The sequence below is a fragment of the Drosophila simulans genome, chromosome X, assembly GCF_016746395.2.
Source record: "Drosophila simulans strain w501 chromosome X, Prin_Dsim_3.1, whole genome shotgun sequence".
Taxonomy (NCBI): Eukaryota; Metazoa; Arthropoda; class Insecta; order Diptera; family Drosophilidae; genus Drosophila; species Drosophila simulans.
In genome coordinates, this window is record NC_052525.2 from 8041141 (window position 1) to 8056494 (window position 15354).

At 44.7% G+C, this 15354-nt stretch overlaps 5 protein-coding genes and 1 long non-coding RNA gene across 8 annotated transcripts; all 6 read left to right on the forward strand.

The window, feature by feature from the left end:
* Positions 1–1400: 1400 nt before the first annotated feature.
* On the forward strand, positions 1401–3588 carry LOC6725453. The gene is made up of 4 exons (XM_002106433.4): positions 1401–1519; positions 1888–2076; positions 2761–2852; positions 2921–3588. The coding sequence occupies exons 1-4, from the start codon at positions 1463–1465 to the stop codon at positions 3462–3464; spliced, it is 882 nt and encodes a 293-aa protein (XP_002106469.2). The 5' UTR covers positions 1401–1462; the 3' UTR covers positions 3465–3588.
* A 726-nt stretch (positions 3589–4314) lies between these two features.
* On the forward strand, positions 4315–6526 carry LOC6725454. Of its 2 annotated transcripts, XM_016173615.3 has the most exons (3): positions 4318–4696; positions 4838–4898; positions 6187–6526. In XM_016173615.3, exons 1-3 carry the CDS (start codon positions 4369–4371, stop codon positions 6215–6217), a joined length of 420 nt encoding a protein of 139 aa, XP_016038541.1. In that variant the 5' UTR covers positions 4318–4368; the 3' UTR covers positions 6218–6526. The 2 variants fall into 2 exon arrangements, with proteins under 2 accessions (XP_002106470.1, XP_016038541.1); XM_002106434.4 differs by having other exon boundaries at positions 4315–4696; positions 4838–6254.
* A 1038-nt stretch (positions 6527–7564) lies between these two features.
* On the forward strand, positions 7565–9086 carry LOC6725455. Its single transcript, XM_002106435.4, has 2 exons — positions 7565–7672; positions 7743–9086. The coding sequence occupies exons 1-2, from the start codon at positions 7604–7606 to the stop codon at positions 8613–8615; spliced, it is 942 nt and encodes a 313-aa protein (XP_002106471.1). The 5' UTR covers positions 7565–7603; the 3' UTR covers positions 8616–9086.
* Positions 9087–9713: 627 nt separating this feature from the next.
* On the forward strand, positions 9714–10825 carry LOC6725456 (chorion protein S36). The gene is made up of 2 exons (XM_002106436.4): positions 9714–9822; positions 9909–10825. The coding sequence occupies exons 1-2, from the start codon at positions 9775–9777 to the stop codon at positions 10707–10709; spliced, it is 849 nt and encodes a 282-aa protein (XP_002106472.1). The 5' UTR covers positions 9714–9774; the 3' UTR covers positions 10710–10825.
* Positions 10826–12215: 1390 nt separating this feature from the next.
* On the forward strand, positions 12216–13593 carry LOC27208227 (chorion protein S38). The gene is made up of 2 exons (XM_016183833.3): positions 12216–12345; positions 12584–13593. The coding sequence occupies exons 1-2, from the start codon at positions 12301–12303 to the stop codon at positions 13457–13459; spliced, it is 921 nt and encodes a 306-aa protein (XP_016038542.1). The 5' UTR covers positions 12216–12300; the 3' UTR covers positions 13460–13593.
* A 673-nt stretch (positions 13594–14266) lies between these two features.
* LOC120285247 lies at positions 14267–15103 on the forward strand. Of its 2 annotated transcripts, XR_005544520.1 has the most exons (3): positions 14267–14497; positions 14572–14656; positions 14810–15103. It is a non-coding gene; the product is annotated as an uncharacterized LOC120285247 (long non-coding RNA). The 2 variants fall into 2 exon arrangements; XR_005544521.1 differs by lacking the exon at positions 14572–14656 and having other exon boundaries at positions 14409–14497.
* Positions 15104–15354: the final 251 nt, after the last annotated feature.

Genomic DNA, 15354 nt, shown 5'->3' on the forward strand with positions numbered 1-15354 from the left:
ATTTTGTAAACAAATCAGTTGGCAACAATCAATAGTGTAGCACAGATGGGGGCAATATTATGTGGAAAGTATAATGGTACATTCTTCGCAAAACAAATTAAATAAATTTCCATTCATACGGTTTTTGCAAGTGAAACTGCTTTCCTATATATATATGTTTATTTTCCGAATCACATAACAGGTTATCGCATTCAGTCGTTGAACTTCCGTAGACGAATAAAATGCAAATGGTTTTTGCAATTACATAATATATATAATATATGCCTGTGAATTTCATGGGTTGCCTATCGATTTAGTGTAACACGTGTGAATTTAATGAACTATCTCGTTACTAAACACATCAGTTAAGTCGCATGTCCAAAGATTACGTAAGAAACGTATATATTTTAATGTGTCATATTTGTTTTTTATTTTCTTTTTGCCCAGAAATGTGATTTTTCCACATTTCTATAGACATTATCGATCGGAAGGGAAGTGCTTCAAGATCTTCTATCGATAGACGGCTGTGTTTCCAGAATTTGCTGTTTTGACTATATTTTCGCCAATAACAAGCTGGAATTAGGTTAATGGCCTCATTATATTGCGGTGGAGTCTGCTCCCGATTCCCGGGTCGTTTCGAGATGACGCTGACCTATTTAGAAATCGGGAATGGAACGCAGTTCTAATCGTAGTTCCTCTAATTAAGCTGACATTTTTTTTCCATTTTTTGCAGGAAATAGCTTGCAAAATAGAGTTTATAGCATTTGAAGCTGCACTACTTCAATAACTTTTTTTCGAGCAAAGCTTAAGTTCCCATTTATTATAATATATAATTTATATATTTATATATTTGTTATTGCAACAGACTTGCAAATACAAGAAACATCAAAAATAAACCTTAATGCACTTATGAATGCCAAAATCTTGATAACTTTGCTGTTTTGCTTGTTGATAAAGACCAAGTCTTGAATGGCTGGAACATCTTGGTTAGTGCACCTACTTCATTGTTAGCCACTCACATGGTATCGTCCAAAGTTCTTGGAATTCACCAGTGGGCAGTGGCAGTGGGTATAGCATCACATCTGTCTGTTTATGTTGATTTAGGGGTATTATCAAAACTGCGCTGGGCTTTCAAGCCGAAGCACGTAGCATCGCAGCTTTAGTGGACAGGCGCGGACCTAATGGAAAGCATATTTGGAACAGGCTATACCTGAACCTGACCCTGTCCTCCGTTCAATGTCGTTCAGCGGGAAAGTGACCCCTAGAAGATTTCATTTAGCTGGAAGAAAGAGTGGAGTTTTCATTCACCTCGATCAAAATCGAGAGCAAACCAGCTGCGGAAAACTAATGCATGAGCACAGCTTTCGGCGATCTGCGGTTTTCGGGTTTATCACGGTTATATAAGCCGTGTGGACCGCTCCCACAGTCAGTCCAAACTTTTGACGAGCCAAGAACACAGTGATCCGATAAGAACCTTTACAACATGCTAGCCTGCAAGCTTCTTCTCGCATTGGTCATGGGAATGCACTGCATTCAATTGGTAAGAAACTCAAATAAGATGTATCTATGCAATCGATTAGTGTCCAGTGGAGTGGGAGTGTTTTAGAAAGAAAGTGAACTGGTTATAAAAAAGGATAAGCTTCCTAACGAACTGATCAACACTGCTTAGTACAGTGATTACAAAAGCTTAAGAGTGCTTACTAGGAAGATTTTGAACACTGTTTAGTGGGTGGTTACAAAGGATAAAAGAAGTTTCCATGAACTTAGAATAGTTAATATAAGAGCATTAAACAGATGAAAGGATGCTCCTGATCCTGACCCATGTGATACTTGGATCAAACAAATATATTGAAGATCTAAACCGACATAGACCAAGGATTACTAATAACTACCCCTATATTCTTACAGTTGATGGCGGCCTGCGTGTGCTCCGAAAAGGGAACGGACTACTGCCAAAGCTGCCAGGGATCCACGGTGATCCGGCCGAAGCCCCGATACTACGAGCCCAGTGACGTGAACCTGCCGCCGATCGGAGACAACTGCTGGTGCAGCAAGCAGCTGATCGAACCGGCCCAACTGCCCAAGACCTGCGGAAAAGTACGTGAGCTGTTCCAGTACATGAACGCCTTCAACAACCTCTTGGGCCGTCGGATGCTCGAGGGCGCCATCGAAGCCAAGACGCTGGCGGCACAGCGTCTGGCCGAGCGGCTGCAGCGTCTGGAGCGGATCGACTGCTTCAAGAGGGGCGCCTCCGGCCATCGCTATCAGCTATAATCATCCATGACTAATCCACATGCACATCCATAACCATAACCAGTGACGCCTACCCACCAAACTTAAACATACACAATACACGAAAGAGTTGGAAAATATGTGCAATTTCAATTGCATATTTCAGATGTAGTTACTATATTTTATATGTTACTTAAAATCAAATCCCCGTTTATAGCTAAACAATAAGTTACCTATCATAAGCATTAGCATTAGTTTCGACACCTGTAATCAGCACCCAGTGGCAGTGGCATTCATCCAACGTCATCCCCCCAGCTGCAGTTACGATTTCCGCATCGGGCATCATTATCACCGAACCAACTTTGCGTCACCATGATCAGAACACAGCATCGTCATCCAAATATATGCATAACGCCCTCATATATCGCCGCGTACGTGCTCCTAAAAACCAAGAGCTATGCGAAGCCCATGCGATAGAACCCATTTAGATACACCACCCACCGATTAACCGAACCGAAACTGAACTCTCGATTTGATCAATCCACACAGACCACGCCGTGCAAGCCCACCTGTTCGTGCCAGCAGATCAGCTCCGACAGCAGCTACGCCTCCTCTTCCAGCTCAGGATCCGTCTACGGAAAGTGAGTATAGAAAGAAACCCTAACCACATGCGATATTTTAGAATCTAATCGACACCGATCTCCTCCAGAATCGACTATGCCGCAGAGAAGACAGTGGACAACAGTCCAGCTGCGGATCCCATCAGCGTGAGTCTGGCCGCCCAGGCTGGAAAGGCCATCAATGTGCCGGAGGCCAAGTTGGCCTACGGATTTGCCCAGAAGCCCGTCGACGGTGAGAAGAAGGTGGTGTTCTCCAACGTGCCCGAAGAGAATCTCTTCAAGCTGAAGAGCGACGTGATCACGCTGAAGAAGCGCACCTATGCGAGCAAGCAGGAGGACGAGGAGGAGTACGCCGAGGAGGAGCAGGAGCAGGAACAGTCCTCCGATGATGAGGAGGCGCCGCAACTCACCTACAAACAGCTCGGCTACATCACCGAGCAGTACAAGAACCCCAAGTTCAGGAAGATCAGCAGCTCCAGATCCAGTTATGCGTACAAGGACTACAAGGATTCAAGCGAGAGCGGCTACGGCAAAGTGGCCGGCAAGGTGTCCGTGGACTGTGGCTTCAAGCCCGGCCGGATTACCTCGTACCGGAAGTCCAAACGAGAGGAGTCCGACGACGGTTACTACTGAATCAAACCCATCCCATCCAATCCAATTCCAATCCTTCCGTTTGTAAATATGTATATACGCCAAGGACAGAATGGATGTTTGTCTAAGTTAGTCTTAAAAAATATATACATTTTTAAAAAATGCACAGCAATTGGTTTTCTCGGAAAAATTATTACTTTTAACTTGGTTAACTATTTGAAGACAATTTTTAATAGTTTTAAAAGTGGCTCATTAGACCGAAAAGAAAATGAGATGAGGCCAAAGAAAATAAAATGCAAGAATTTTACTTTGCATTTAGAACTATAAATAAACCATTAAGTGTACTTTAAATGGATTATAGTATCATTAAGTCTTTTAAATATTCCCACGACATATTATTTGACTTATTTGTTTATGAATTGCATTATTACAGTTGAGCATATCTAATAGAGATTTTACAATATTTAATAGTTTGTAATACAGTATGTTACTTTTGAATGAATGTTATGTAATGCGATATGCTGCACAAGAAAATAATTGATTATATATCAACAAAAATTTGTATAAGCTAGCATAATTCTAAATGTTTTACAGAATACGGTTAAAACTTAAATGTTTACCTTCCGTTCGCATTGGCTAAGTTCCACTGTGGACAATTCTGGGTTTGGCGTTTGGATCTCAAGCCATCGAGACACTCGACACTGAAGAAAGCGGCGAACGTCGGGAACATGACTTTTGACGGAAAACATGACCCGCGAACTATTTGAAAAGGTCAGCGAAAACAAAAACAAACCGAGTGGCCAAGCCGGCGTCTCTGGGGAAGAAGACCTTGCCCAAAGTCAAGACCATTGGGGTCCGCGTGCTGGCCGAGATGATATAAAGAATGTGACGGTACATTCTGCGGCTAGTAGCCAGCAAGGCAGACAACCGAGAAGATCTAACCGAGATGCGATACTCCATGGCAATGATCCCGATTCTGGGCCTGCTGCTCGTAGCACTTGTCCACGCCGCTCCCGTCGAGGTCGTCTACACGGGCGAAAGTTGCGCCTGTCCCACCCAGTTGGGTTACCAGCTGAATGTGCCCAATACACCCAAGCCGAAGAAGTATGTCGGTGGCGAGTACGGCTATCGGGTGGAGAAGCCCGTCCAGACGAAAGCGAAGATCACCTACAGCTTTGACTTCACTGTGGAGCAGCCGAGGACACCGGCGCCGCCCAAGAACAATCCCGCCAAGCTGTATGCCAAGGTGGACCGGATCACAGTCAACAAAGCGGGTAAGTGGAACAAAAAACCAATCATTTCATTCAAAAATCCTCTTAAGCGGACAATTCTCTAGTGGGCGGACATTTCTCTATAGTTCCCACCTATTTCCATGTTTTCATCTAACATCTTTATCTATGATTTATACTATACAGATTGCCAGGCCAAGAACAAGTCAACATGCGGCTGCTCGAGTTGCTCCGGCCAAAAACCCAGGTACGTAGCTTCACCGGTCAGGTCGCCGAACGCCATTCGTCGTCGCAGGGATCTTCGCCAGCCGGGTTCGCTGCTCCGCCGTCGGCTTATGCGCCAACAACAGATCCAGGAGCGTCCGCCACGCTTTGTGAAGCTCTACCACAAGGATTTGACTCCTGCGCAGGAGAAGCATCAGCTTAAACTTTTTGGCCTCTTCCCCGTGGAATCACCAGAGTCAGTGGCTGCCGCACCCAAGACCAAGAGAAAGACGAAGAAAACCCAGCCGAGCTGGATGGGATTGGGACGGCGTTTAAAAAAGCGAGATATTAAGGGAGAGTTTGATCTGCTGGAGCAAGAACGATCCCAGATAGATCTGACTGCACCGGAAATAATCCAGTTCATGCCCGAGACTCTGAATCCGGACTTTAGGCCCGGTCAGTGCCACATGGGCTGTGGAGCGATGACAGCATCGGCACCACCACCAGAAGAGCCACTGCCCAAGGAGGAGCAAGGGCCTCAAACGACGCAGCCTGTGCAAACGGAACCGCCAGAGCAGCTCAACTCGATTCCCGCCAAGAGGGCCGCCTATGGTTACTATCCCCTGCAGATTCCCTCGCCACTGGGCCGCCGGGAGGACTACAAGTTTGTGGATGACTCGCAGCTTAGAAGCCTGCTGTCCACCACTTCTGTGCCGGATCCGCAGGAGTACAGCTCCACGCCGCTGCAGTTTGCCGGTGATTTGGAATCGGTTACAAGAAGATCCTATGGCGCACCACTTACGGGTCTCGGCGGTGGCTATCCCGTGGAGCATGTATCCGACTCCCAACTGGACAGCATTATCTCCGGGATAGTGTACAATCATCCTGCCTACGATCACTACTCCACAGAGGGCAGTCTGGTCGATCCGGAGCCCATTCAAAAGCAACAGACCACGGATTTTCTCAAGAAACTCATCGATGGCCGGCTGGGCGGCTGGGGTTTCGATCAGGGATCGGAAACCGAGCACAGTTTACGCAATGATTACTCCACACAACCCGCGAAGACCTACGGCTACAATAGTCACACCCAAAATGGCTACAGTATAGACACCTATAATGCGCCACCCATTACGGATTACCTGAGGGCCTGGTTCTAGTGACCAAACTACCCAACATAAAATACATAGTGTTTAGAAATTAGTTTACACAAAAAAACAGAGAAAATCATAGACGAAAAGTAAACAAAAAAAAAAGAATATAATAAATTGAAAATACATTGTGGTGTTTCTTTCTTTATTCACCCACCGTCTTCGTCTTTCTTCTCTTTGCAGCTACGGCGAAGACGCGGGCTACGGCTACTGAAGTGAGATCTTACGTATAACCCAACAATATCAAAACCCAAACCAAAACTCCAACCCGAAAGCAACCCAACCCAAACCATCGATCTGCTGAGCTCGGCTTAAAATCCAGCAGAAAGTAGGCCAGTGGAGCACTCCGCTTTCGGGTCTCCATTCGCTTGTATATATGTACATATGTATATGTATCTACGTGTACCATATAAGTTACCCCGTTGAATCCAACCTCCGATTTCTGTTTACGTTTTCCGCTTTTGTCGGCACTTGAAGAAGTTGCCCCAATTAACTGGTTAATAAAGTGTTTGCTTGATTAAAATGTGCTCGATTCGATGATTTTGGGTTCCATGGTGAACCTTTGGCATAGGGAGATATATGATTGGCATATATGATACCCCTAAAAGTATGCCCACCGAAATTAACTACACTAATTTTTAGCCAGCTCCTAATCCTAAGCATTTCAAATATTACAATGTGTGAATAAATTATTAAAAATATTACTTAGATAAACAAATAAGGGGTTTAGCATTTATTTACCTAAAGCAATTCTTCTGTTTTCTAGTCTTAAGCTCACTTATCACTAAAAAGCCACTATATTTCTCATATTTTTTACCAAAAATATGAAGAAGTACGCTTGCATACCCGCGTATTTATCACGATCTGTCAATGGCCAAATATTTTTTGTTCCACATAAACAAATGGTGGCGGTTCATCATTCAGCGACAAAATTCTTGCGATTGCATACTATTGAAAAGCCAAAAGATACTCGCAACCGAAAGCCACAAAAAACTCACTGAACTTCGTGACCAGAAGAGCAGAACATTTCCAGAAGAATACTCAAGATTCATAGGTACTAAGTAATAATAAATAATTTATCGTATTCGCTTAAGCTATTTTATTTAATGCAATGCATTAATCTATCGTGTTTATATATTTCAAAAATGTTTAATTTTTATAAAACATTTATCTTTTATCCTCTGATTGAAGAATTCTGAATATGTAGGGTGTTTAGTGCCATAGTTTATTGTCTGATTTTTGCAGAAACGAATGCGTTGTAATCCCAAGACCTTGTAATTCGGCATGTGAACAATGCTTTACAGCATCCAATTAATGGCACATACACCCATTAAAACCACCTGAAGTATCGTTAAATTATTGCCAGCGAACCCATTGACTAGTGCCAAAGAATTCGAATGACCCTGGCTTGGTGTTTTGATTTTTTTCTCTGACGCATCAAGATCGCTGGAGATTCGTGGATGAGACATCTAGTGAATATGGCATATGGCATATCTGGTTATAGATCACGTCCCGGCACGCCATTTTATTTTTTACCCGAATCGAGCTACTTTTGTGGGTATTTAAGTGGATTCCATGAGAGCCGGGGCCCTCAGTCGAAATGGCAGCCGACGGCAGTTGGCCTATACTACTCTTGTTGGTCTCAACACAGGCCATTATTCACGCAGAGGTGGGTTCACCATATACACTCAGTTGATACATATTCTAAATGGTGCATATATTCTTCATTATTCGTTCAGAATCTGAGTGAATCCACGCCCGGCCCCGATGAGGAGTACAATGTGAGCACAACTCCGGGTGCGCCGCTGGAAGAGACCACCAATCGCTTGGCTGCTCGCGTTGAGCCATACGATAAGGGCGATCGGGAGCAGTACGATGTGATCGATGTGGCCACTGCCACGGGCACGGTGATGGGCAAGCCCAGGAGTGGCCAGACCACGAGGATCTACACCACCGGCGAAGTGGACGAGAGCTTTTGGCTGAAGCATCTGGGCGATGACTTCAAACATGCCATCCATCTGCAGGTGGGCGGCACCAACGAAGAGTACAATCGCCTGATCAATCGGACCCAGAACGGTGTCCACGAGGAGGTGCATCACGAGTATTTACCGGGGGCCGAACGACCTGGCAGTGGAGTTCAACCTCCATCTCCTCTACCTGCGCCGTACCAATCGCGTCCAACTTATCGTCAGGGCTTCGACAATCGAGCCATGGCCATGAAACAGCAGTATCTCATCCATCAGCAGACCCAGCAGTCGCATCCTGCCCAGCAACGCTATAACTATGCCCAACAGCACGCACAACACTATGCACCACCACCACAACCACAATACCCACAGCACACACCACACAGAAACACGTATGCAAAGCCTCAGAATTATGGGCAGCAGAATTACAAGCCGCAGAGTTATATCATCAACTCTAGCGAGGATCAGCTGCACGCCGAGCAATCGAATCCCTCGCCGGTGAAATCAGCTGGAGAGGATCGGCAGCATAACGAGGAGGAGTTGGACTCCTTTGGCGGTCAGCTCAACTTCAAGTCACCCTTCAATGACTACGGCAGTCGACCCGCGCGAGATCTCACCTATCTTCTCTATAAGCGGGGTCTCTAGAAGCTAAATCCACGTCCACGTCAAACCAAAGACTTGCGGTCTCCAGTCCATTGAGTTCTATAAATGCGACTGAGCCACACACACCACACACCACACATACACACACGACAACACATCACACACAACATGAACTACACTGAGATTAAGAAAATTATTAAAAAAAATAATAAAATTAATAAAAAAATATATATATATATATAAAAAATTGTTATTGTTTGGATTGAAATAAGAAAACATTTTCAGTGACTCATATAATACACTACTCTACAAGTTTAAATTGAATCAACAATTTACTTTTCATGGCTTAGGTTTTAAGTAACAATGTTTATAAGCTTTAAATAAGTTTTAGGTAAAACAAATGTTTTAAATATAAGATACTGTATTTCACATTGAGACGAAACAATCCACCGAAAATGATAGCATATAAGAATATTGCCATTTATTTTTTAAAATAAAGATGCCTTTAAAGAGGAATATCTTAAATGTTTTAAATAACTTTGAATTTTAATTATATGGGTAATAAACACACAGTTGAAACTTAAACTGCATCGAAATGAATTCGTTTATAAATGTACTTATATACCATGTTAATATGGTTTAAATCTTTTTAATCTTTCTCGGAAATTTTTACAAAATTTATCTGCTCATATATCTCGATCGTAAGATATTATCAGTTTACAGATCAAATCTTTAAATTTTGGGTGACTCTGTTGTGATTATAAAACATTGCTGGAGGGCGTGTTATATACAGTAAAAATCCTAAGTTAAATGTAAAAACATATGAAGGAGCTTAACTTCAAATCCAAAGGATTGCAGAGAGATGGCACAGCTGTCACCATCTCAAGAAGGCAACCAAAGCGAGACTCGTAGCGTTGCGTGGCATATTCCATCTTTGGAAGAGCTATGATTCAAGCCAAGGGAACCAAGTGCCGAAAAATAGAAGATTGCGACGGGCGGAAAGCAGACTGGTGCACCATGGTGCTTAGGAGGTTGGTTGTCTAGAGATCTGGGCACGATGGCGAGACAAAGATGCGGCGCAAAATCGGAAATGGAGATGGATCACGTAGCCGGCCATGGCGGGCAGCGATTATAGGCACTATAAAGAGCCGGAGTCATCGCCAGACAGCGAGCAGTAGACGATCCACACGTAAACGGCAACATGCAACTCGGTCTCTGGTTTGGCATTTTGGCCATCGCCGCCACGCCGGTTAGTAGCCACAGCTCATCCATGGCAATCGCATTGGGCATCCCTCTAATCTCGCAAATCTCTCTCTCTTACCTTCTCCCCCTTAGCTGGTGAGCGCTAACTATGGTCCCGCTGGCGGACACGGACACGGACATGGACAGTACCTGTCCGGTCCCAATGCCGGACTCGAGGAGTACGTGAATGTGGCGTCGGGTGGCAACCAGCAGGCTGCCAATCAGATCGCCTCGCAGGCCGAGATCCAGCCCACGCCGGAGGAGGCCCGTCGTTTGGGTCGCGTCCAGGCGCAACTCCAGGCCCTCAACGCCGATCCCAACTACCAGAAGCTGAAGAACTCCGAGGATATTGCCGAATCTCTGGCCGAGACCAATCTGGCCAGCAACATCCGTCAGGGCAAGATCAAGGTGGTGTCGCCACAGTTCGTTGACCAGCATCTGTTCCGCTCCCTGCTGGTGCCATCGGGCCACAACAACCACCAGGTGATCGCCACCCAGCCCCTGCCCCCAATCATTGTCCACCAGCCTGGCGCACCGCCAGCCCATGTGAACAGCGGCCCACCGACTGTGGTGCGCGGCAATCCGGTGATCTACAAGATCAAGCCCTCGGTCATCTACCAGCAGGAGGTGATCAACAAGGTGCCCACTCCGCTGAGCCTCAACCCCGTCTACGTGAAGGTGTACAAGCCCGGCAAGAAGATCGAGGCCCCACTGGCCCCGGTGGTTGCCCCCGTCTACAGCCAGCCCAGGGAGTACAGCCAGCCCCAGGGTTATGGTAGTGCCGGAGCTGCTTCCTCCGCCGCCGGCGCCGCCTCCTCTGCCGATGGCAATGCCTACGGCAACGAGGCTCCACTGTACAACAGCCCCGCGCCCTATGGCCAGCCCAGCTACTAAGTTGGTCATCCTGGGCACAGGTTGCTCCTCAGCTGCGACAGCTGGTTTAATTTAAATTTTTGTTTTTTTTTTCTTTGCCGACTACTGAGCGCAAATAAATGAAAAAATACTTGAAACGTAAACGTTTTGTCATCAATTATTTTCGACCGGAAGGGGCTACCAAAGTGGCAATGAAGCACTTGCTCAAGCACATATTCATAAATATAAATATACGAAAGCATGAGAAAAACAAATAATTATATTTAGTTATCTTCAAAAATAAATAATCAAGGGGAAGAAGTATGTACATGAAAGTATATATAAGTCTGTAATTGATATCTCTACGGTCATAAAAATATTTTAACTATTCTATAAATATGCACAACATGGTACGCAATTTATGAGATACAATTCGAAAGATATGGGATAGCATTATCATGAATAAAATTATTTCACACTCTTGTGATGGTAGCTATCTTATTCCAGTTATCGTTTAATTGCGAAGAATGGGATCAAAAGGTCATCTTTATCAACATTTTGTTGATTCCGGAATGAATAAAAAAATAGCATAACTCTGAATTAATGGGGCAACTATTGTTTTTCAGCCTCTTTTCTTTTAAACAAAGAATATAGCACTTTTAATAGTTAGCATTTTTAATAGTTAGCACCTTTTAATGCATTAAAAGTACCAAATTTATATGAGAGTTTCATAAGTGTTTTTAAACATAAGAATTGGAGATCTTTTTAGTTGTTTGTAAGCCTTAAAATTTCAAATTGGAATAGCTACAGATCCATATTTTTCAAAATGCCTTCTTGAAATCCCTTTTTATCTTTATCCATTGATCTTTATCTTTATTTTATCTGACAACTATTAAGTATACATTTTTATATGGTACTTTAAACCGATGGTTTAATCAGTAACATGTATTTTCTAAATTAAAAATGGTCATGTTAAGATAGCCACTCTCCAACTATCTAATCACATTTATAGCAAGAAATCCAATACAATTGTGATTCTTCGCGATTCGTTCCACCTTTTCCCAATTCAAACAATTGAATCTGCGCAATCCGTGTGAAATTCAAGGACTTCAACTGGGTAATCATTTCCCCCTATCCACTTACATCTCGGATTGCCTCTTATTCCGACTCCCGGAGTCTTGTGTCTGCCAATGCGGAACTATTTTCGCTATCTGAGCAGACGTTCGGACCTCGATATGCGGCGGAGATTCACAGCCCGGCTGTTGATTCCGATTCGATGGCAATGTGTTCGTTGTTATTGTACAACGGGCAATGGGCACTGGGCAGTGGGCAGTGGGGTTTTCGGGTTGTGGCTTCTACGTAAGTGGAAGAGACGCCGTGATATGCGCTGGCAGCGATGCGTGCGATCTATCAGCATTTGGCCATGTTTCGCTCGCATCGCGTGGGCCCGGAGCGGAACAGCCGGCACCGGAGTTGGCATCAATCCAAATGTCACGTACCCGGAGCCGGAGACGCGTCCGGAGCATATTTAAAGTAGTCGGCCACCAATGGAGGGCAGCAGAAGACAGCAGACAGTCCAAGCGGGAGCACACCAGAAGCCGAAGAGCAACTGGAACTGCAACTGGGAGACAAGATGACGAGATCGACCTACATTTGGGCGCTGGCCGCCTGCCTGATCGTAAGTGTTCAAGCTCGAAATCTTAGGATTAATCCCAAGAAAACCAAGTCTTTCAATTCTGGCTGCTTTCGTTTGTGCCATGTAAATCGTACATGAAAAGCAACTTGACTTTCCTTTAAATTACTTGAAACGAAATCAAGCTATCTATCGATCTTAGACAAAAGATCATTTTCGATCTTAAGAAATGGTATATGTCGATCCAATTCTAATCCATTTTCCCCACCTTATTTACTTTTAGGCCTGTGCGAGCGCCAACTACGGCAGTTCCCAGGGCTATGGACCCGAGTCCGGAAGCGGCGCCTCCGATGGCGGTGCTGATGCCGCTTCAGCGGCCGCAGCTGCTGCCGGCGGTGCCGGTGGAGCTGGTGGCGAGTACGGTGGTGCTAACGCCGGTGCTGGTGCTCTCGAATCCGGAGCCGATGCCGCCGGTGTGGCACAGGCTGGCCAGAGCAGCTACGGCTCCGACCAGAACATCCCGTACAAGCCGGTGAACACCAAGGGCAACACCCTGACCTCATCGATCACCTACCCGCAGAACAAGGGCGAGATCCTCATCCATCGTCCCGCTCCCATCATTGTCAAGCGTCCGCCCACCAAGGTGCTGGTGAACCATCCTCCATTGGTGGTGAAGCCCGCTCCCGTGGTGCTCCACAAGCCCCCAGCAATCGTTCTCCGCAAGGTCTACGTCAAGCACCACCCACGTCGCGTCAAGGTTGAGCCCGTGTTCGTCAATGTGGTCAAGCCCCCAGCAGAGAAGTACTTCGTCAACGAGAACAAGCAGGGCTACGGACAGGGCTCGCAGTCCCACGGACACGGCCATGGACACGGTGGCCATGGACACGGACACAGCGGACACGGACACGGTGGACACGGTGCTGGACCCCATGGTCCTGGACCCCATGACGGTGGCCGTGCCCTGCCCGCCTACGCTTCGGGAGCTGATTCCGCTGCCGCCAGCGCTGGCTATCAGCTGCTCCAGAGCGGCAACCAGGGTCTGTCCGCTCTCGCCAACATCGCTGGCGAGCGTGAGGGTCCCTATGGTCCCGCTCCCAGCCATCAGCACTATAGCGCCGGTCCAGCCGGACATGGTGGCTATGCTGCTCCCGCCTATTAGGTAGAAGATGCGGAGGAGTTACGGATTGGATGACTGCTGCGGCTCCGGAATCAACTGAAGCGGCTGGTTTAGTCATCCGCTTATCCGGCTGATTAGTTACTATGTTTTAATAAATAAAACACAGCCTGATCGACTAACGCCCATGCCTACGCCCACGCCCACTCATGCACACCCCAATACCACCCACCCACCCATTCAACGGCCCAGGAGGGGCGTGGCACTCAGGTTTCTTTGCAAACAAATAAAAAATTTGAAAAAAAAAAAAAAAACAATTTTACCCAAAGCTGACTGTTGTTTTCGATGAAGGGTGAAATGTGGATGCGAGTTATATTTAAATCAAAGTGTCATTAGATAGATATAGATATATATCTTGGGAAAGTAGAGATACATATAGCAATATATACAATATATATAACAAATAGGTAATATAACTTATTTTATACTTTATATACCATTGATATCATTGTCGGATGTTATTGGACACAGAGTGCATATGATGGGAATCGATTTAATGATGGGAGAACTGACTTACCCGCAACTTTATTCGCAGCACCAAGTGTCGCATATAATAATACAATAAATCCGATGCGCAGGCTGTCATTACACACATCGTTCGGTTGTCCTTCCCATTGTTGTGCGGTATGCCAACGGATCCCACGCAATTGTTCAATAACAAACGGGCGGCAAAATCGGCCGTAATGATAGGTAATGCCAAGAAGCGATCGGTTGATGACAGGTGGAATCGCAATGTAGGTCGCCCAGTGCCGCCCATTTGGCAGTTTGAAAATTCAGCATAAAAATGCGATACCTTTGCACAGAGATTTCAGTCTGTAAGCAGAAATAAATTGAGAGCATTAATAAAATAACCAACTAAACAGAATTATTAAAGCGAGCCAGAACAAATCGGTTTCAAGTTCAAATATTTTTTTGCGAACACTTTTCCGTGGATAAAACAAAACAAACAGAGGCGAAATGAGTCACTTATGCTTCCTTGTAATGGGTTTGTGTTTCGCATTAATCGCCTTCTGTTCTGGACAAGTTAGTATTGTTTTAACAATGACTGATATGTAAACTATAGAATAACAAGGAATTATATAATAAATTTTGTGCAGGGTATCACAGAAAGTCCTTATAACCGAAATTGTCACAGAGACATATATTGCTTATTGCCCGATTCAAATTAAACAAACTGTACAGGTACGTTGCTAAATTTAAATATTAAACTACCTTATGTACATACAACGATTTCTGTGATACCATCGTATTATAAGCTTTCAAGTTCTTTATTACTTTAGTCTATTTTGTAATTCTTAGTTTAAAATACTTATTTTCCTAATTTATTCCAACTAGCCCTCATCCAAACGGACAACGGAAACCAGCATGGAGGCGTTGCACTCCTTAACGCAACTCATCTTTAGCATTCTGGATGGTTTTAACATGGGTTAGTTTTAGCATACATACTAAAGTAATCTTAATTGATGGAACTAATGAACCTTATGAGTTTTCCAATGTCTAATCTAATGTTCTTAGTTGTATATACTTTTTGTTGTTTTTTTTTTTCTTAGTTAGTATGCACTAATTGGATGTAATATGCTACAATATAAATGCATCGATTAAAATAAACTATCTGCTTATCAAATATAACAGCGTTTCCTGAAACTATACACATAGACAAACAAATTGCGATACAAAAGACAGTACATACAATAAAGACAAACTTTTACAATGAAACTAAAGGATTACATAAGAGTTCTTAATCGTTTGGAAGATCAGCGTGGATGTGATGTGACGAGGTGAATCAAAGCAATCCAAGCCAATCCAATCCAATCCACAGCTTTTGTTTGCTATCTGAAATCGCGCCGAAACACGAGAATACCACGTAATTGCAGCACCTG

Bases quoted from the DNA above. Each gene is read 5' to 3' on its own strand.
- LOC6725453 (XM_002106433.4), top strand. From the start codon at position 1,463: ATGCTAGCCTGCAAGCTTCTTCTCGCATTGGTCATGGGAATGCACTGC. The intron at 1,520-1,887 runs GTAAGAAACTCA...ATATTCTTACAG, and splicing joins GAATGCACTGCATTCAATTG to TTGATGGCGGCCTGCGTGTG. The intron at 2,853-2,920 runs GTGAGTATAGAA...GATCTCCTCCAG, and splicing joins TCAGGATCCGTCTACGGAAA to AATCGACTATGCCGCAGAGA.
- LOC6725454 (XM_002106434.4), top strand. From the start codon at position 4,369: ATGCGATACTCCATGGCAATGATCCCGATTCTGGGCCTGCTGCTCGTA. The intron at 4,697-4,837 runs GTAAGTGGAACA...TATACTATACAG, and splicing joins GATCACAGTCAACAAAGCGG to ATTGCCAGGCCAAGAACAAG.
- LOC6725455 (XM_002106435.4), top strand. From the start codon at position 7,604: ATGGCAGCCGACGGCAGTTGGCCTATACTACTCTTGTTGGTCTCAACA. The intron at 7,673-7,742 runs GTGGGTTCACCA...TTATTCGTTCAG, and splicing joins AGGCCATTATTCACGCAGAG to AATCTGAGTGAATCCACGCC.
- LOC6725456 (XM_002106436.4), top strand. From the start codon at position 9,775: ATGCAACTCGGTCTCTGGTTTGGCATTTTGGCCATCGCCGCCACGCCG. The intron at 9,823-9,908 runs GTTAGTAGCCAC...TCTCCCCCTTAG, and splicing joins TGGCCATCGCCGCCACGCCG to CTGGTGAGCGCTAACTATGG.
- LOC27208227 (XM_016183833.3), top strand. From the start codon at position 12,301: ATGACGAGATCGACCTACATTTGGGCGCTGGCCGCCTGCCTGATC. The intron at 12,346-12,583 runs GTAAGTGTTCAA...ATTTACTTTTAG, and splicing joins CGCTGGCCGCCTGCCTGATC to GCCTGTGCGAGCGCCAACTA.